This window comes from Meriones unguiculatus, chromosome 7 (genome assembly GCF_030254825.1).
Source record: "Meriones unguiculatus strain TT.TT164.6M chromosome 7, Bangor_MerUng_6.1, whole genome shotgun sequence".
NCBI classification, from domain to species: Eukaryota; Metazoa; Chordata; class Mammalia; order Rodentia; family Muridae; genus Meriones; species Meriones unguiculatus.
Genome location: NC_083355.1, coordinates 42,355,268 through 42,375,942, shown reverse-complemented (window position 1 = coordinate 42,375,942; position 20,675 = coordinate 42,355,268). Strand labels below are relative to the sequence as shown.

The 20,675-nt window shown below is 53.8% G+C and overlaps 1 protein-coding gene across 21 annotated transcripts in view; it reads left to right on the top strand.

Annotated features, from left to right (window-relative positions):
* Myo18a (myosin XVIIIA) overlaps window positions 1-20,675 on the top strand; it is a 101,029-nt gene that overhangs the window by 62,706 nt on the left and 17,648 nt on the right. For all 21 annotated transcript variants that reach the window (XM_060387245.1, XM_060387242.1, XM_060387244.1 and 18 more), the window contains 18 exons: window positions 1,770-1,911; window positions 2,026-2,185; window positions 3,409-3,595; window positions 3,874-4,117; window positions 6,364-6,473; window positions 9,895-9,960; window positions 13,862-13,990; window positions 14,595-14,738; window positions 15,143-15,232; window positions 15,368-15,487; window positions 15,666-15,777; window positions 16,345-16,472; window positions 16,730-16,884; window positions 18,682-18,805; window positions 18,892-19,092; window positions 19,604-19,714; window positions 20,173-20,277; window positions 20,502-20,648. In XM_060387245.1, coding sequence (XP_060243228.1) covers window positions 1,770-1,911; window positions 2,026-2,185; window positions 3,409-3,595; window positions 3,874-4,117; window positions 6,364-6,473; window positions 9,895-9,960; window positions 13,862-13,990; window positions 14,595-14,738; window positions 15,143-15,232; window positions 15,368-15,487; window positions 15,666-15,777; window positions 16,345-16,472; window positions 16,730-16,884; window positions 18,682-18,805; window positions 18,892-19,092; window positions 19,604-19,714; window positions 20,173-20,277; window positions 20,502-20,648 — 2,475 coding nt within the window. The remainder of the gene's footprint in view (window positions 1-1,769; window positions 1,912-2,025; window positions 2,186-3,408; window positions 3,596-3,873; window positions 4,118-6,363; window positions 6,474-9,894; window positions 9,961-13,861; window positions 13,991-14,594; window positions 14,739-15,142; window positions 15,233-15,367; window positions 15,488-15,665; window positions 15,778-16,344; window positions 16,473-16,729; window positions 16,885-18,681; window positions 18,806-18,891; window positions 19,093-19,603; window positions 19,715-20,172; window positions 20,278-20,501; window positions 20,649-20,675) is intronic.

Sequence of the window (20,675 nt, the reverse complement as noted above, 5' to 3'; positions counted from 1 at the left end):
CTGCTAGTATCTTGGACAGCTTGTTGCCTGGGGCACTGGTTTGCCTAATGAGTGCTTGGCATTTGGTGATGGTCTTCAGTTCAGGAATTTGCAGCCTATACTGTTTTTTGGAGAGTGCTAGTTTTGCTTTTCAGCGAAATTCTTGATCTGCTTGGCTCTCCCTGTTTCCTTGCTGTGGGCCTGCCGGGCTAGCAAGGCATGGGAACAAAGGCATATAGTGCCAGGAGGCTCTCCAGGGAAGATGGAGATTCTGTTCCCAATACTGGGCTCCCGTGGTGGCCTCCCTGGAGGGCCCTTGCCATCTTCAGATGGGAGGAAGCGGTCCTGGCGCCTCCTGAGCAGCAGGGGGCAGACGTGTGTTAGGCTGCAAATTAGTCATTAGGTTTCTGCTACCTGATGGTTCTAGGGCGAGGGGTGGGGGTGGGGTCTCCAGGGTCTTGCCATGCCATTCCTTTCTGCCGTTCGTCTTCAGCTAACAGAATGCTGTCACCATCCATGTCTTTAGCCTTCTAGGAGTCAGACCTTCTATGGGGAGGGGAAATGAAAGGGGAAATAGCACTTTTCTTATTTTTTTTTTGTCTGCCAGGCCCTAAAAGCCAAGCAAGAGTGAGGTGTGGGCAGTTCTTCCTGCCTAAGGAAGACAAGGGAGACACAGAGACACGGAAAAGGACCTTCAGGCCGGATGTAGCCATAGGCTTAGTCTGTTTGGTGTCCGTGAGGTATTAGGAAGCAGAATTCCATCCTCTCTTGAAAAACCCCTGGCTTAGAGGCTGGGAGGCCAAGTAGATGATTGAGTAATGCTCTTACTGTGTAAGCATGAGGATTAGCATTCACTCAGGAGGCAGGGGATCCCTAGAGCAAGCTGGCTAGCTAGACTAGCCAAACTGGCAAGTTCAAGCAAGAAAGCCTGTCTCAGTATATAAGGTGGAGGCAAGCTGAGCAAGATTCCAGACATTAACCTCTTTCTTCCACATGCATGTGCTCATACACACACCCATACACCCACAGAGAGAGAGAGAGAGAGAGAGAGAGAGAGAGAGAGAGAGAGAAGGAATGGGAGAGGGCGAGGAAGAGGGAGATAGAGAGAAGGAGTCTGCTTGAGTGACAGTCAGTCATTCCCTTCAGATGGGGACACATCCTGCTTCTGTTGGCCACTGCCTCCATAAAGAGCCACCTGCCTCAGGGGTTTGGTCCTTGAACTTACGGCCAGCAGCCTTACTCTTTGGGTTCTCCCCGTGAGGACCAATGTCAACCCCGCATTTATTAAGAGCCTTCTTTGAAGCTGGGTACACACTCCTTTAATTCTAGTACTCTGGAAGAAGAGTCTGATCGATCTTTGCAGGACTGAGGCCACCTTGGTCCACACAGCTACACTTTCTTTCAAAATAAATAAACAGCGAAAGGCCTCCCTTGAGCTTTGGCAATGCATACACTTACGTCCCCCTGAACGTGCCGGGGAGTGAGGGCAGTGTGGGGCTGACCTTGCTCCCCCGCCCTCTGAGGGGATAAGGATTGAGGAGAAACTCTGACTGTGGGTGCACAGCAGAAGAAACTTCAGTCTTGGGTACCTTTGGGTGCCGGATCCCAGCAGTCTTTTGTGGTGGGCTCCTAGCCTTCTTTCTCAGCTCCTTTCCTGTTGTGCCCATCTCTTCCACAAGATGTCAGCAGTGAGCAGCCAGCGCCACACTGTTAACATTGTGTGCTTGCGAGGGGGCGGCTCCTTTTGCCCAGCTCCATTCAGCTAAGCTGGCTCTTCACCTTGTACGTAGGTTCGCTCACTGGCCCATGCAGATGAGGCAAGGGGACTACTGTGGCTCCTGGAAGAGGAGGCACTGGTGCCAGGTGCCACCGAGGATTCCCTCCTCGACCGTCTTTTCTCCTATTACGGCCCCCAGGAAGGTGACAAAAAAGGTAGGTGGTGCCTGGAGGACAGCCCTTCTGCTTTGGAGAAGCCAGGTGGCCCTCGCCAGCTGTGTGTGTGTGTCGGTGCCCTGAAATCTCAACTTTGCTTCCCCGTGCCCTCAGGCCAGAGTCCTCTTCTGCGCAGTAGCAAACCACGGCACTTTCTCCTGGGCCACAGCCATGGTACCAACTGGGTGGAGTACAATGTGGCTGGCTGGCTAAACTACACCAAGCAGAATCCAGCCACTCAGAATGCAGCCCGGCTCCTGCAGGATTCCCAGAAGTAAGGCCATCTCATATCCTGATCCTACAACTGTTCTCTGGGCTCCCTTTCTCTGGAGATATCTCAGAATCCATCACCAGCAAGGCAGATAAACCTCCAGTCCCTGAGAGACAACAGCCAAGGCCACGTGGGCTTGAGGACACAGGAATAGCCTGCAGAAACAGAGACAGGAGACATGGTTAGCGGGGCCTATGGTTTTCAGTTTGAACAGCAAGCACCCTCACACTCTTCAGAGAAAGCAGAAACAACACAGTCAGCAAACTTGGAGGCACACACCTGTAACCTCAACACTCAGAAATTAGAAGCGGGGGAGTCACAAGTTCAAGGTCATCGTCCTTGGCTACACTTTTGGAAGATTTTATTTTTTAATTGTGTGTTTGTGAGGGGAGGGGATGGGCACATAAATGCAGGTACCTCTGGAGGCCAGAAGAGGGCATCAGACCCCCTGGAGCTGGAGTTACTGGGTGGCTGTGAGCTGTGAGCCACCTGACGTAGGTGTTGAGGACTGAACTGGGGTCCTCTGCAAGAGCAGTCAGCACTCTGAACTGCTGAGCGATCTTTTCAGACCCCTCAACACAATTGAAAAACTAAGAAATTATTTTAAAACCCAGAAATCATTGAGTGGTGGTGGCACTAATTCTGGCACCCAGGAGGCAAAGGCAGGCAAATCTCTGTGAGTTTGAGGCCAGCACGGTCTACAGAGCAAGTTCCAGGACAGCCAGGGCTACACAGAGAAACCCTGTTACAAACAAACAAACAAACAAAGGCAGTTAAAACCTAGAAATCACATAATCCCTGTCCTCCATTTATGTCATAGATATTTAGATACGGGTAGAGAGGGCCTGTAGGTGCCAGGCATTTAGCAGTGAAGACAGCACACATCCCTGCCCTATGGAAGAGGTGTAATGAACAAGAGATGAAATACATAGGTTAATTATATAGTGTGCTGAGCTGTGTATCACTAACACTCTCTGCCCCCACCGGTGAGGAAGAGGAGCAAGTGGATTGCCTCCACTGCCCGCTCCCTGCCTGCATGCCCTCTGTCTATCTTGGGTTTTCTCTTCTTCTAGTTTTACTATAGGATATGGGCATACTGCCCCAGGCTTCTGGCCGCGGTCATGTTGTATGTGTATGATGGGTACCTAAGGGGCTGGGGGAATAGGGGTGCAGCCCTCTGTCACCCTGTGCCATAGCTCCTTTTCTGGTCTTGCCTCCTTCTGCAGAAAGATCATCAGCAACCTGTTTCTGGGCCGGGCAGGCAGCACCACGGTGCTCTCAGGATCCATTGCAGGCCTGGAAGGTGGCTCCCAGCTGGCCTTGCGTAGGGCAACTAGCATGAGGAAAACCTTTACCACTGGCATGGCAGCTGTCAAGAAGAAGGCACTGTGCATACAGATTAAGCTGCAGGTGGTAAGTGTCTAGCAAGGTCGCAGGTCCCTTCCTTCTGGTAGGTGGGCACTCATGGCATCAGTGCCCAGTCAGATCCACCTGCTTTGGTCACTGCTGGTGGGGTTGGTCGCCTTTTGAGTGCTGTCGGTATGGCTGGCAAGCCAGGCCTGAGGAAGGCAGATGTGTCCAGGCTTAGCAGTGTCCTGGCAGGTGGTGGAGCAGCTGCTGTCCTGTGAGGAGTGGAGATGTAGCTTCCTAGAGTACTAGAGCATTGAAGGTTGTCTCTCTGTCTCTGGCAGGATGCCCTCATTGACACCATCAAGAGGTCCAAGATGCATTTCGTGCACTGCTTCCTGCCTGTGGCTGAGGGCTGGCCGGGGGAGCCCCGATCTGCCTCCTCTCGCCGAGTTAGCAGCAGCAGTGAGCTAGACCTGCCCCCGGGGGACCCCTGCGAAGCTGGGCTGCTGCAGCTGGACGTGCCCCTGCTCCGGGCCCAGCTTCGGGGATCCCGCCTGCTTGATGCACTGCGCATGTACCGCCAAGGTGAGGTGTCTTCCCTCTTGGCCAAGCCCGGTGCTCCTCTTTCCCAGAGCTTGCCCCATCCCCTGCTGCTGCTCTCCTGTCCAGGGACTGCTTGAGGACTCTCCTTCCTTCTAAGGTTCTTTCTTCTTACTATTCCCAGCCCAACCTGTTGTTCTATTCTTTTCTGCTTGGGGACTCTTCTCTTCCTCCTTTCCTTACTCATTCAGTGCACACACACACACACACACACACACACACACCATCCTAAATGCCCTATCATTTGTTCTCATGGCTCCTCTTGCCCAGCATGCCTGGTGTGGGCAGGTCAGCTCTGCCCTGTAGCAGCAGATAAAAGACTCAGTGCCCTTTCGTCCCCATTTGCCCAAGGGTGTTAAATCTCTTTGAAGTACTTAAAACTCCCAAGAAAGGTCAGTAGATCCTTTTAATGGACCCAGCTCCAGGAGGGGACACGGATGACAGTAGTAGCAGTTGCCGTCTATATGGTATTTATGGCTCGCCAGGTGCTATTCTCGGCTCTTTCCCACATTAATTCGCAGCAGCCAAGGAAGTGGTAACTAGTGTCATCCCTAAATAGGGAGGCAAGGCTCAGAGAGGCCAAGGCATGTGCCCAGGGCCACCCAGCGGCAGAGCTGGATTCCAGCCAGGCAAGCTGGCTTGTCCGGCCTCTCAAGCAGAGGTTAGGAATTGCCAGGTTTCTGTTCTTTTTTTCTCCTCCCTTCCTCTAGAAGTGCAGGCTGGGTCCCATCCAACTGCAGACAGGTCCCTTGAGGTATCCCCATGGGCACCCTCACTTTTCTTCAGCTTCGAAAGCCAGGAAGCGGGCTCCCTACCCTGTTCTAAATAAATCATCGATCTGTCCCCACGTCTTGATATGGAGTTGGTGTTTATTATTTCAAAACCAGATTGTTACCGCTCTGAACCAAAATCAATGTGCTTTACTCAAACAAGCAGATCGATGAGACCAGCGGCGGCAGCCTCCCCCTCCCCCAGCCCCCAGCCACCATCGATAGCGCTGATGATTAATTAAGATGCCAGTCGTCCAGACCTGCTATCCTGGCCCATCAATTTAATTGCAATTCAGATACAATCAATAGCTCACTTTGTCTCGGCCCCTCGGCGGCCCCCGCCTCCTGTTTCAATTATCAGGCACATGCATCAGCCTCGTCTCCCAGTTGGAGGGTTTCCCAGAGCTGGCTGGCCAGAGCGAGCCCCCAGCTGGCTGTCGGCAGCCCAGGTGTGAAGTCCACTCTGCCTCCAGCCTCGGCCTTCATGACCTTGGACAACCCCATGGCTCCAGTCCCAGGCCTCAGTTTCCTTGGCTGAAAGGGGAAGCAGATCCATTTGGGATCCTTTTCTGGCTTCAAACTCTGTAATCTGGAGGAGTGGACCTTTTGGCCCTCCCCTATGAGCCCTGATGAGGTCGGTACAATTGGGGTCACGTCCTGCTAGCCACTATTCTGACATTGTTCCAAGCCAGAAGCCATCCACCTCACCCTTGCCTTGACCTCAAGCCCAGATGCTTTAGCGAAAGAGAGTTTCAGGGTTTGTTGTGGTTTTTTTGTTGTTGTTGTTTTGTTTTCTGGTCATTTAGCCTTAAACTCAGAGTCAGGGCAGGACAGGGAGGGTACTCTTTCTGTAATCCTGCTACAGGAGACAGGGAAGTCCCTTTTCACTGAGTGTCCACCAAGTGAGCCAAACTGTGCTTACTCCACATTTTCTGACGTGGTCTCTGTAACTGCCTTGTGGAATTGGGGCGAGCCCTTCCCCTGTTTAAAGGTGAAGATGGGCCTGCAGTGTGGCATTAGCTCATGACAGAGAAGGGAGCCCCCATTCAGCCCTCCAAATGAAGATGAGGGACAGATGATTTGGGCATGACTAGGAGGTCTGAGTGACCTCTGGGATACTCTTTCTTCCAAGTACAGGACTCTATGATAATGCAGAGACTGAAGCCTTGATAAGGAAAAACAACAGGACATCAGATTATAGTTAAAGAAAAATGTGGGAGCTGGCCACAGACCTTGTGACACCTCTGTCTGTCTGTCTGTCTGTCTGTCTATCTATCTATCTCTTTCTGGTATTGGGAATGGAACCTGGGTCTACAGCCATGCTCTATCCTATTGTAGAACAACTCTGAGGGTCTGTCCTTTCTGGGCCTTCCCTGTTGCCAGCCCCCCTCTGTACCCCCTCACCTCACCCCATTCAATCAAGCTAGGTGTTGATGGATCTGGCTTTGGTTCTGTCTCCAGGTTACCCAGACCACATGGTGTTTTCTGAGTTCCGCCGTCGCTTTGACGTCCTGGCTCCACACCTGACCAAGAAACACGGGCGCAACTACATCGTGGTGGACGAGAAGCGGGTAGGTTTGGGTCCCCAGGGTCTTCGCAGCCCTCCTCACTCACTCAGGGTCCTCTGCCTGTCTTTCCTAGACACTGCAGGATGCATCTTGCCCAAGGTTACAGAGTTCCAGCCAACCATGGCTACAAGGAGACACAACGCTGTGGCAGTGTGAGGACAGCTCAGAGCATGGGCTGTAGGGACTGGAGAGGAGCCACTGTCGTTGAAGGTCAAAGATTTGGGTGTCTGCATTTTAGGAAGCCAGACAGTCGTACTGAGTAAACATGCCAGAGCCTCCCAAACAGATGACTAGGATTTGTGTTTTGGGTATCCCGCTGACGGCACCTGGGTCCCTTGGCCTCAGCTTCCATGGCAGGATCTGGTTCCTGAAGTAGGAAGCTGTCTAGGGCTGGGCAAGCTTCCTTCCTAGGAGGAGGCTGAGATGGCAGCTCTACTTTGGGGCCAGGAGCATTTAAGCATCTTGCAGTCAAGGACGATGGACTCCTGCCTGCAGAAGGGGTGCCTTTATCACTGTACACCGCGACTTGCCCCACAGAGGCAGCTCCTCAGGCAGCCGAAAGGCTCCTTCCCTGGGCACTAGCCTCAGGCTTCCAGCTTGACTCTGAAAGCACCACAGTCCTTAGGAGGCTTCCCTGACGCAGGGGTGCTCTGTGGCCTGGGGAAGGAAAGCCCACAGCATTGCCTGCTCTGTCCCCGCACAGTCCACTCCTCAAAGACTTTTTGTAGTCTCAACCTGTCAGCATTTCATCTTACCCCTTCTCCCTGGCCCTGATTTCCATCGTAGCCTCCCTCTCACGGCTATGGACTGTACCTGTCTGCCTGGAAAGGCTGTCCTTCCCAGAAGGACATTTCCACATGAACTTCTCTGATCACAGCATCCTTCTTGTAGGTCTCCACTGCTCCGGCTGTCTGTTGGCCTCAGCTAGACCTTTCAATCTAGACCCAATCTATTCTCTGTTCCGTCACTATATTTTAAAATTTACTAGGGGGCTGGAGAGATGGCTCAGAGTTTAAGAGCAGTGACTGCTGTTCCAGAGGTCCTGAGTTCAATTCCCGGCAACCACGTGGTGGCTCATAACCATCTATAATGAAATCTGGTGCCCTCTCCTGGTGTACAGGCATACATGCAAGCAGAATACTGTATATATAAAAAATAAATCTTTAAAAATTTTTTTTACTAGCCGGGCAGTGGTGGTGCACACCTTTAATCCTAGCAGTTGGGAGGCAGAGGCAGCTGGATCTCTGAGTTTGAGACCAATCTGACCTACAGAGTTCTAGGACAGCCAAGGATACAGAGGGAAACAAAACAAAATAAATAAAAAAATGTACTTCATTTCCTGCTCAGCCTTGGCCCTGTGGCCCAACCTACCCAGTACTTAGCTTTCATCACCCTCATTTCTCCTGAGCCTCCCACAGCTCTGTCTTACTCCTGCTCTGAAGGGCCAGCTCTTGGGTGGCCGCACTCTTCATATTAGACTCCCAAGCGCTATGGAAAGAAGCTATGCAACTCTGTAGACTTAAGTTCCTATAGGTTTGTGTTCTTCAACTTCAGGTGACCCTTGGCATGGCCTAGGGAAGCTTCTTCGACACCCTCCTTATATGGCTGTATCACCAAGCTCCTTGCCTGCTATCTCATTCACCTCTTTCAAGTCCTCCCCTCCCCTGCCTTCCCAGGACACCCTCCCAGCAGATGACCTTGACTCTGAAATCAAGAGTCCAGCTTTGTCTGCTATCTTTATACTTCTCTTCATCTTCCACCTTCTTGCTATATCCCCCGTCCTGCCTTGGTGAGGGCAGGGTAGAGGTAAGCCATTTCTTTGCGTGCAGTTCCTTCCTCTGTGGCTTAGAATTCATTCCATCAGAGATAATCATTTCTCTCTTGATCTTCAGCTGCTCCTAGCTCTTTATTAGACATCAGCCATAGATGCCACTGCACCTGAAAGAGGGTCTTTGTCCAGCTCTCAGGCTGCCCAACTTTGTAGCCTGGGGCCGTCCATATTTCCTCCTGAGCTCCCGCTGCCATTTATTCTCCTACCTCAGCTGCCTGTCTTCTACCCTGGCATTCTGGGGCTGGTCTCACCATTGCCTCCATGCTGCCAGAACCATTGGACATTTTTCTATTCTCTGTTTCTTGACTTTTCTAAAAAATATATATTTATTTTTATGTGTTTAAGTGTTTTGCCTACATGTATGTATGTGTACAACTTGCATGCTTGTGCTCATGGAGTCCAGAAGAGGACATCAGATCCCCTGGGACTGAAGTTACAGACGATTGTGAGCCACCATGTGGGTGCTGGGAATGACACCCGGGTTCTCTGGAAGAGCGGCCAGTGCTCTGTTAACTCTGAGCCATCTCTTCAGTTGCATTATTTTTTCAGTTCTTTGAGACAGGGTCTCACTATGTAGTCCTGAGTTTTCCTGGAACTTACTCTGTAGGCGAGGCTGGCCTATACCTGCCTCTGCCTCCCAAGAGCAGGGAGGGAAAGTGTGTACCCCCTGCCTGGCTATTCCTTGAGTTTGTTCCTTGAGTTCTTGACATGTGACTACTGACAGCTCTGTTATTCTGAAATGTTTCCACTGGTCTTCTTTGCCACTATGCCCAGTTTCCCCTGTCCCTGCTCTTCTCACTCCCTCTAAAGGTCTCAGCCCCCACTCAAAGCTTTGGTAGAGATCTTACCCCTCAGCACTCTATCCATGGCTCCGATTTGTATTCAGCTGTCTCTCCCTGGACAGCCTCATTCACACCCATCACTTCAATTACCACATATGTATCGATGACTCCCGGATCAATGCCTCAGCTAGACCTCTCTCCCGCACTCCAGGCAAGCACGTCTGTCTCACTGCCTTCTGGATCTCTCTCACCCGAGACTGAGCACGTTCAGACCTCCCAATCCTGTTCTTCACATATTCCTGCTTCGAATCTGGCTCTGAGAGAACACGCAGAGTTCCCGGCACGCAGGGCTCCCCACACCCTGACTGTTGCCCACCTCTCTTCCTGCACTTTAATCCCCGAGCCCCTCACTGTTGCATCATGCATTCTTTCATCCTGTGACCCCAGGCCTTTGCTCAAGTCGGCAGCACTTTCCAAAATGCCTCTTTCTAACTGGTAGTTAGATTCTCCGGCCAAGCAGTACTCTTCTGGGGTCCTTCACATCCAACTCCTCACTAACTTCCATGGGTTTTTTTTTTTCTTTCTTTCTTTCCTTTTAATTTACTTCACTTGCCTTGTCTCCACTTGTCTTGTCCCCACAGCAACACAATTTGTTCTTCTTCTAGTCTCCTCTGGTCCCCAGAGGGGACGTAGTGGCTGGCACCATGGAAAGCTACCTGAGGAGCTTTCTAGGAGGGATGCTAAGAGAGGGCCAAGTAAATGGAGATGGGGAGAGCCTGTGAAGACCTGATGGTGACCTTTGTCTCTGCAGGCTGTGGAGGAGCTGCTGGAGTCCCTGGACCTGGAAAAGAGCAGCTGCTGCATGGGCCTGAGCCGGGTAAGTTGCCCGCAGCTGGGCAGCCAGGTGGTTTGCTCCCTGGTGGCCCTAGTCAGATGGCTGCTCCTCCTTTCTACTCTGCTTCTCAGTCAGACTTTGAAATCTTCTTCTGAGTCTTTTCCCTGCCCACCCCCACCCCCCACCCCTGACTAGCCACTCGGAAGCCACCTTTTCTTCAGCCAGAAGCCAGGATGTAAATGTCCCAGCTTCAGCAAACTTTTCTTTCTCGCCAAGATAGCTAACTGGTTCAGGACTGTGATGTCAGTAGGGAATGGGTTGGAGCATGGCTCTGACCTTGGCCTGAGGCTCATGTGAGGAGTGGGAAATGGGAGGGGCCTAGACTTGGAGGAGGGGGACTGGAAAAGCCAGAGGTGAGTGCTCCAGAACACCACTAGGGTCCATCAGAGCAAGCAAGGACATGGTGAGCTGGGCCACCCCTACCTGCCCACGGGCCAATTCCTCATCTAAGTGGAATGTGTAACCGGAAAGTAAAGTCAGGCATGCCTGGCCTTGGGTTCACACCAGAGGGTCAGCTGAACAGTCCTCCTACAGGCAGGGAGCCCTGCCCACCTCTCCCCTGGCTAGAAAGCTTGGATAGCTGGCATTCTCCAGTGTGCTCTAGGAGCTGGCATGGAGGAAGGGCAGGGGCAGCCAGAGAAAGAGTCATTGATATGTTGTTCTCTGTCAGCAGAGAGACAGGGGACTCTGGTCACAGAGCCTTTGCACAGGGGAGGTGGAGGGAGAGGCAGACATACTCCTTGCCCTCTGTCCTCTAGCCTCCAGGGTCAATCAAGGTCTCCATTTTTCCTGACCCTCTCGCTGAGTCTTCTCATCTCTGTTTCTGCTATCCTTGGCTTTCTCTTTTCCATTGGGTCTCCAAAGTCCCTGCTGCCCCGTTTATTGCTTTCTGGTCCTGGTTTTCCTTTCCTTATTCTGTGTTTGTTCCCACCCCTTTGGTGTCTTTTTTTTTTGCTCTGGTCTCTCCTTTGTCTATGGCATCTGCCTTCCTTCCTTTCTCTCTGGTCACCCTCCACCACACACACACACACACACACACACACACACACACACACACTCACACACACACACTCACACACACACACACACACCCCACACACCTTTTCTGAGACTCAGAGGCCGCCTGCAGTCAAACCCATTCCTTTAGCTACCCAGCATCTCTCAGTTAGTTCACACCCAGGCTTTTCTGTGAGCTCCTACCCCTCTAGCAGGCTGGACCGCTGGTGGCTGGTGCTGGGAGTGGCACTCCTCCAAGCCAGTTCCCAGTTTCCCAGACACATCTCAGGCAGGAACAGGCCCATACAGGTTGCTCGTCTCCTGGCTGCATCTTAGGCCCTCAGCTGTCCCGATTCCTCCTTCCCGGTGCCAAGCTGAGGCAGGTGAGCCACAGGGGCCTGCTGATACTCTAGGGGGAAAGGGGCGAGGCTGGGTGTTTGCTCTGAGACAAGAAGCTTCAGTTTTGTAGGCTGCACTTGGCACAGGCTGGTGAGAAAGGACCGGGTATTTGTTGGAATGCTTCGGTGCAGGGACCTCATTGGAGGCCACCGGGCCAGGACTTGGGGAGTCTGAGAGCCTCCTGATACTGTAAAATCTGCATTGACGGATGCTCAAGGAAGGGGATGACCATAGTCTTTCACTTAGTACTCAAATGATGCTAATTTTTTTTCTGTGCGTGTTTTAAGTATGTGTTTGTGCTTGTAGTGGGCGCTGTTGAATAGAGACCAGGAATTGAATCTGGTGGAGTCCTCCCTTGATCTCCACCTTATTTGTTATTCCCTTGTTTTAGAGGACAACTTGCCCATTCTTCTTTCTACCGTGTAGGTACTGTAGATCAAACTCAGGTCCTCAGGTTTGGTGACACAGGACTTAATCACTGAGCCACCTCATCAGCCCCCTCCACCTAACTTCTTTGAGCAGAGTTGGGAACTCGCTGGCTTTCTAGACAGGGGAGCCAGCAAGCTCCAGACCCCTCCAGACCTCGCTCTGCCCCCTCCCCAGTCCCCAGGCACAGAGTTACAGACAGGTGCCACCACACATGCGGCTGCTGGGGGTCTGAACGGAGACCCCTTTGCTTCCACAACAGGCATTTAAGAGGGTGAGCCAGCTCCTTAGCTCCGCCAGGAGGACCCTTAACTCCACAGCTGTTCAAGAGCTTAGGGGCGTGCATCTGTAGCCTTTAGACCGTTCTCCTCATGGTGTTTCAGGGCATTCTCTCTCTCTGTGCCCCACTCCCTCGCTTCCCTGTTTGCTAACCAAGCACATTTGCTTGACCTAGGAGCAAACTGGCAGTCCCTCCTCTTAGCAGTTCTCATATATATTACTGGAAACTGAGGCAGGAGTTTCCAGTAACCTCAGACTTAAAATGCATGGAAAGTCCCACTTTGCCAGCTGGTAGGATTTGGGACAGGATCGAAATGACTGAGCTGGCCGTTTTCCAAAGTCTTAGAGGATGAGGCTTCTGTGTGGCCCCCCGGGTGTGACGTTCTCCTTAGGGTTAGGCTCTCTCCCTGCTCCTTCCCTGAAGGGGACCCTGGGATCCTTCCCCTAGATGGGCTTTGTATTACCTGTGCTCCTCTTGATTTCCCATCTGTACCACAAAAGGGAGTTTCATTTTCTTTCTTTTTTGAACATTTATTGTTTACGTGTGTGTGTGTGTGTGTGTGTGTGTGTGTGTGTGTGTGTATGTATGTACTCGCGCGCACGTGTGCAGTTTATGCATGTTTATGAAGAGCCTTACATCGGCCAGAAGAGGGCATCAGACCCCCCTGGAACTGGATTACCTGTGAGCCACCTGATATGGGTGCTCCAAACCAAATTCAGATCCTCCAGAAGAGCAGGCAGTACTCCCAACTGCTGAGCATCTCTCCAGACTGTCTTTCTTTTTAGAGATAAATTTTATTATTTGTTTACTTGTTTGCTTATGAATGTGTTCATTCCACGGTACACATGGATGGTCAGGAGGACCTGAGGTACTCAGTTCTGTCCTTCTACCATGTGGGTCTTGGGGACCAAACTCAGCTTGGCAGCTCAGCCATCTCACGGGCCCTAAAAGGGAGATTCACTTTTATTTTTATTTTTTTGTGCTCTGTACCAGGATATATACCTAGTGCCCCTTTGCCTTCTCAAGGACACCAGAGTCATCATCTCCTGCTCTGCTTCTCTTATAAGGCCGATGCTCTGGGCAGCAAAGAGTAGGAGGAACAGTTGGGTGTAGGGTGCCCAGCAGGTTCCCTGCACATCTGTCTTCCAGCCCCCAAACCTGTATGACAGGTCTGTTGCTGGGGCCATTCACGCCCACCTCACCGGCTTCTTCAGGAGAGTGTGAAACCTGGGGGTAGGGGTGGGGCAGTGACATGAAAGAGGAGGTGGCTGGAATGAAGCTGAGCAGGAGGTGGAAGGGCAGAAGCCCCACCCCCACTCTTGGAGAAGATCTCAAATCTTCCACCCAGACACACCATCATGCCAGTCACCTGATCCCAGATGTCTGAGCTGTGCTTGGGCCCTGCAGTGGACCATGGCACCCCGCATAGAGACAGAATCACAAATACAGCTGAAGGGTCTCCCCTCCTGTTTGGCCAGTGAGGGCTTCCTGTTCCTCTCTGCCCCAGGTACCTTCTCTGCCTGGAGCTGCTGTCATTTCTCTTTGAAGTTAGACTTCCCACTTCACTCCTCCAGACCCAAAGCCTTCCACCTCCCTGGCCCTCCCTCCTAGAGCACCTCCCCTCCTCTCTTGGGCAAGTAGATTTTCAGGCTCTTCCTGAACTAAGGTCCACGCTCCCCATCCTGTTCGCACCCTGTGCCGGCTGCCTGTCCCTCAGGCTCCTCATCTGTCTTTGCTGTCCCAGCCCAGTCTCCGGCTTTTACCAGACTGTTTCCCCGACAGGTGTTCTTCCGGGCAGGCACATTGGCACGGCTGGAGGAGCAGCGAGACGAGCAAACCAGCAGGCACCTGACCCTGTTCCAGGCGGCCTGCAGGGGCTACCTTACCCGCCAGCACTTCAAGAAGAGAAAGGTGCTGCCCTAGGGACACCCCAGCCTGGATGGCAAGACAGCGTATCTGTGGGAGGGCATGCGGGATACACGCCAGGGAGTCCAAGCCGTTATCATCTGAGAAGGAGGGAGGGAGCATGCTTGAGTGCCCAGCAGCGTGGACGTGCACCCTGGCCGGGGTGCTGTGTTGCAGGAGCGTGGGGGGAAGCAGGGCCCAGGCAAAGGTGGGCTCGGGTTCATGGGCTGCTCTATGAAGATTAAGGAGCTGTGTCAGCGACTCCTTTTCTTATTAGCAAGTCCATAAAACAGCCAGCACTGCCGCCTCTTGTGTTTCAGCAAGATTAGGTTTTATAGCACAGCTAGGCCAGGGTGCTGGAAATAATCAGGCAGCAAATAAAGCAGATGAAATTATTCCTAATGACGGTGGGACGTGGGAGCCCCATGTACCGCACCGCTCCCTGCCCGCCCGTCCTCTGACGGGGTGGAGGAATGTGGGAGCCGGGTAGTCAGGAAAAGGGTCCTGGGTCAGGGGGTCTCGGGGAGCTGACCCAGAAGCTGTGCTGGTGGTGGGAAGTGGCTCCACCAGGGAGAGCTGAACGTCCCTCATGTGGCAAACCCAACTGCAGATCCAGGACCTGGCCATCCGCTGCGTGCAGAAGAACATCAAGAAGAACAAAGGGGTGAAGGACTGGCCCTGGTGGAAGCTCTTCACCACCGTGCGGCCCCTCATACAAGTCCAGCTGTCTGAAGAGCAGATCCGCAACAGAGACGTGCGTGACCTCCAGGGCCGGCCGGGGCCTGGGAGGGTGGACACGGGTCGCGCTGGGGCTAGGGTGCTCGCAGGCTCAGTTAGAAGAGCTGGGCCAGGGCCGGCCGGGCCTGGGAGGGACTCCGTGGACACGGGTCGCGCTGGGGCTAGGGTGCTCATAGGGGCAGTTGGAAGAGCTGGTGTCTTTGAACTGTGCCCCTCAAGCACCTGTCCCCCTGGAGTGCTGCCTGGGTCCTAGGTAGCTTCCTAGGATAAAATCGCAGGCACCTCCTGCTTATGGAGAAGGGTGCAGGCTCAGGAGTCCTGGGAGGCTCTCCTGTTGGGGATGTGTCTCCCTTTTGTGTCCACGGGGGACAGACGTGGGGTCTTCACCCCTCACAGTACCTCACCCCTTGCCCCCTGCAGGAGGAGATCCAGCAGCTGCGCAGCAAACTCGAGAAGGTGGAGAAAGAACGGAATGAGCTTCGGCTCAACAGTGACCGGCTGGAGACCCGGGTGAGTGACTCAGTCACCAGTCAGACTGGCCCGCTGCCCCAGAGGGCCCTGGCCCATGAGCCCAGAGTTCTGGCTGGGTGAAGCAGTCGCTTCAGCTGGTGACACCATCCCCCCGCCCGCTCCCCCCAACCCCAGATCTCAGAGCTGACATCGGAGCTGACTGATGAACGCAACACAGGAGAGTCCGCCTCCCAGCTGCTGGACGCGGAGACGGCCGAGCGGCTGCGAGCTGAGAAGGAGATGAAAGAGCTACAGGTGAGGGCAGGACCAGGGCGAAGACCGCAGGCTGGTGCCCGCCACACTCCACTTCCCCAAATCCGCTTGGCACCTCCTCTTCTAGCTCAACTTCTCTGTCTGCCTGGGGTAAGCGTGTGGCCTGCGTGGTTTAGGACATTGGGGAGGACTTGGGAGGCTTACAGGCTCTTCCCTTCAGACCCAGTATGATGCGCTGAAGAAACAAATGGAAGTGATGGAGATGGAGGTGATGGAGGCCCGGCTCATCCGGGCCACCGAGATCAACGGGGACGTGGACGACGGTGATGCAGGTGCGTCTGAAGTGGAGGAGGCGGGCGGAGGCCTGAGTGGCAGGCCCTGATGCCCGTCCCTGGGGAATCAATCACATACCCTGTCCAGACTTGTCTTCCCTCTGTGAGCCATTTTAATCTAAAGAATAATAAATAGATGAGGAAGCAGAGTTGCTGAAACCAGGCATGGTGGTACATGCTTGTCATCCCAGGTGACAGAGTTCAAGGTCGTCAACTATATAATAAACCCAAGGACAACAGCCTGGGGTACGTGAGATCTTGTCTCAAACCCCAAACAAACAAAATCCTCAAAGCCACAATGTCAAGGTGCTGAGAAGGTGCTGAGCCACTATGGTAATGACAGGGGCCGTGGTCCTGGTGGCCTCCAGGGAGAAGATAGCACAGGTCCCCATCTCCCTCTCTGGACCTTGTCCTGGTGGTAGTTCCTTCTAGAAATCACTCCAGAAATACTCCTAAGGCCTTCTGGCTGGCTCCACTCCCTCCTCCTTCCTGCCCCTCTCCTTCTGTCCCCTGCCCCTTCCTGGGGACCATCAACAACTCAGGAGCTGCCTGTCTCCTACCCTGTAGGGGGAGAGTGGCGGCTGAAGTATGAGCGAGCTGTTCGGGAGGTGGACTTCACCAGGAAGCGGCTCCAGCAGGAGCTGGAAGACAAGATGGAGGTGGAGCAGCAGAGCAGGAGGCAGCTGGAGAGGCGGGTGAGGCTGGCCAGGGCAGTGAGGCCTGTGTGAGGAGGGCTGGGGCTTAGTGCCATGTTGCTTGGCAGATAAGCCAGAGGCAGCAGGCAGACCCTGGGAGGAACAGGGGAGGGTGTGTTAGCCGGTCCTGAAGGGACAACTAGGAACTACTGTTTGGGTATCACATCTTAGATTCTGAACGCGTCCCTGCTCTCATCCTTACCCCACTCCCTGGCCTCTCCGGGGCTGCTGAGCGCTCATACTTTCTCCACCTCTAGCTTGGGGACCTGCAAGCAGACAGTGATGAGAGTCAGCGAGCGCTGCAGCAGCTCAAGAAGAAGTGCCAGCGGCTCACGGCTGAGCTGCAAGACACCAAGCTGCACCTGGAGGGCCAGCAGGTCCGGAACCATGAGCTGGAGAAGAAGCAGAGAAGGTGGGTGGCCCTGCCTGGGCTCTCAGAGCCTTCGAGCCACGGGACCTGCCCATGGCCATTCGTGCACGCGTGTGAAACAGGCTCACTTATGTTCTTTCAGGAGGAGTCAGGCATGTCTACTTGGAAGGCCACTCAGGTCTCCGTTCACAGGTGTCTCATTCAAAGTGTACATGTGACCTGTCCCAAACCAAAAAGGACAGGCTTTTGCCAAGGCCAGAACCACAGGTCCCCTGCTCCTGCCCCTCCTGCCCCACACCCCCGCTCCGCCTGAGTTGCTCTCTCACTCACCTCCACTATACAAGCACAGTCTCCTGACTAATGTCATTAAACTCCCGTGCCACTTCCATCTCATTATGGTAATGACGGGAAGGAGGGGGCAGCCCTCACAGGAGAAAATCCAATCTAAATTAATTTCCCTGGCTGGGGATGGAATGGGGCGCCTTTATTAGCAGTGTGAGGAGCCCACACACCCTGGGAGCGATGAGGAGCCCCGGGGAGCAGCAACAGCTCCTGTCTCCCCTCTGCCAGCTTCTACAGAGGTACCAGTTACCATTACAGGGTGACCTCACTCCATGACCCCGGCAGCGAGAGGGGCAGAACAGAGCCCCCTCCTCCCAGTAATGGCTTACCTACCTTATGTGTCCCCAGCTCCCATCACCTTCCTTGCCAACTGCTTCCTGTTACTCTGGGGAGAGCCAGGGGGCTCAGAAGGTTTCTCTCCCCCTCCCAGGACAGCCAGGCAGTCCACTTCCCTCACTCTCTAACCTCGCTCTGTCCTTGTCCCTAAAGACTGACACTGTTAGCAGAAACCTCTCCTTCATGAGCACCCCAAAAAGATGGTGCCAGCTTGGCCTAGTTACCATGTCGCTGCACTCCCCGCTGGGCAACTTATTAGGTTTCAGCTACCTGGAGTTTTCTTACTTCTTTTCTGCTGTGGAATGGGGAAGGGGCTGTGGAGTTTCCACAGGAACCTGATTAGCTATGCGGGGAAGGCGTAAGAGGGATTTCAGCAATTTGCTTCCCGTTTAGAGTCACTGGGCGGGAAATGGAAGACGGGAAGTAGAGGAGCAAAGGCTCCTGACTGAGTGCCTCTTTTTTTTTTTTTTTTCTTCTTATTTTAAGATTTATTTGTTTGTTATATATATGAATGCTCTCTCTACACATACACCTGCATGCCAGAAGAGGACATAAGATCCCAGTATAGATGGCCGGGAGGCACCATGTGGTTGCTGGGAACCGAACTCAGGACCTCTGGAAGGGCAGAGTGCTCTTAACCCCTGAGCCAGCTCTCCAGCCCCCGAAGGCCTCTCACAGCACATTGCCAGCTGGGCCTGGCAGGAAGGCTGTCCAGCCCTGGTAGTGACTCTGGTACCGCTGAGGTGGGTGGCACTGACCAGAGGCAGGGCGGAAGCCAGCAGCTGTACTGAACTTGCCGGGTCCAACACAGAGTGAGCTGTAGGAACCAATGCCATTTCTACTCACCCTTTTGCTGCTCTGCTCTCACTCTGGCGCCTTATTCTTTGAGCTGTTGGAGAATGTAGAGATTTTGTCTCCTGCCTTCCCCATAAGCAGAGTGTAGAACCCTCGTAGGCCCCCTTGATCAAGCACTGAGTGTCCAACAGGGCCTCAGTATCTGACCTGTAAGGCCTGAATTCCAGTTCCGTGTCAGCAGGGCCCCAAGTTAGGACTGTATGAGTCGTTCCTGCTTGTCTGTCTACGGCACCTCTTCTTGCTAGTCGAGGGGTGCCAGAGACCTAGACTCTGTCCTTCTGAAGAGGGCACCATGTTCCCCCACAGGTTTGACAGTGAGCTTTCCCAGGCCCATGAGGAGACCCAGAGGGAGAGGCTGCAGAGGGAGAAACTCCAGCGGGAGAAGGACATGCTCCTGGCCGAGGCTTTCAGCTTGAAGCAGCAGCTGGAGGTACCCAGGCTGAGCCCCTTCCTTCTCCGTCTCCCCCATGGCCTGGGGACAGCCCTGTGCCAACCTCACCTTCCCTTTTGCTCTAGGAAAAAGACATGGACATTGCAGGGTTCACCCAGAAGGTCGTTTCCTTGGAGGCTGAGCTTCAGGACATTTCTTCCCAAGAGTCCAAGGATGAGGCTTCTCTGGCCAAGGTCAAGAAGCAGCTAAGGGACTTGGAAGCCAAGGTCAAGGATCAGGAAGAGGAGCTGGATGAACAGGCGGGCAGTATACAGATGCTGGAGCAGGTACCTGGGGTGGCCAAGGGAGGGGCAGGTGCAGCAGGAAGTTTTGCCGCCCTCATCATTAACATGGAAGCACAGAGTCCACATTTGTCCATTCATTCATTCATTCATTCATTCATTCATTCTTTCATTCTTTCAATCACTCATTCACCTACTCATAAAATGCTGAGTGAGTACGTGATCCGTGCCAGCCACAGCGTGAGGACAGTTAAGCTGGCATAGAGCTTTTCACAAAAGCAGATCTGGGTTGGAGCTAGCGAGGAAAGAATGAGAAGATAATGCTACCAGAGGGCCAGGAGCCAGCCGAGCATGTGACCAAACAGCCAAGTGAGTTCAGGAAGCCGTGCTCAGGGAGGGAAGGCATTTAGTAAGGAGGCACGCTACAGCTTCCCTAGCGAAGCTGGCTGTCAGGAGCAAAGCGTGAGCAGGCGAAGAGAACGGTGATGGAGGTGGTCTGTGCACGTTGGGCAGGGCCTTGTTGGGAAAGGAACCTAGTCCCACTGCCAACCCACAGGCCAAGCTGCGTCTGGAGATGGAGATGGAGAGGATGAGACAGACCCATTCCAAGGAGATGGAGAGTCGGGATGAGGAGGTGGAAGAGGCCCGGCAGTCATGTCAGAAGAAGGTATGGCATCTGCGCTCTTCTTAGGCTGGTATACAGGCCTGTTCCGTATCAGCACTTTAAAGTGAGGGGCTTTGTTTTGTCACACCTTAGGGCCCTGTATTCTCTTCTCTCAGGGCTCAGGTCTGGCCTGGGCTGCGCCTTTCAGTCTGTAGGAAAGCTTGGGCCCCTAAAGAGCAGTAGTGCCTCACCTACAGGGTCAAGTGGTGGCCATTCCTGTGTTCTGCTGGAGCTGCCTTTGGTCGGCCACCTAGCTGGACAGGTCTCCACCCTGCCCGCTCTGTATCTACTGTGGCTCCAGGAGAAGCTTGTGGCCTGCTGTCCCCATCCAGCACTCGCACCTCTCTGGGTTGCCCACACTCTGCCCTGCCCCATTGTTCTGGATTGAGACACTCAGCATGGGAAGGGACCCCGGCCATGCACAAAAAGGACAATGGGCCTCTGTTGCCATGGCTCTGCAGCTAAAGCAGATGGAAGTACAACTTGAGGAGGAGTATGAAGACAAACAGAAGGCGCTGCGGGAGAAACGGGAGCTGGAGAGCAAGCTGTCCACCCTCAGTGACCAGGTGCGTGGGGACGGCCCCCTGCTCCGCTGAGCTGGGCACCACGTCACGGGGGTGGCGAGGGCATCCTTCACCCCCCAGGCCCTTCTCACTAGCCAGCACGGTCCACGTATGCCCCCTGCTCCTTGAGGAGAGTGTGAGGGTGGACAGGGTTGGCAGTCAGCGTGGGAGGGACTTACGGAAGTTCCGTGGTGGAGCTCCGGGTTTCCGGATGGTGTCCCCGCTAGGTGAACCAGCGGGACCTCGAATCAGAGAAGCGGCTGCGGAAAGACCTGAAGCGCACCAAAGCGCTGCTGGCAGATGCCCAGATCATGCTGGACCACTTAAAGAACAATGCCCCCAGCAAGAGGGAGATCGCCCAGCTCAAGAACCAGGTACCTTGCTCAGAATCCGCCGGTTCC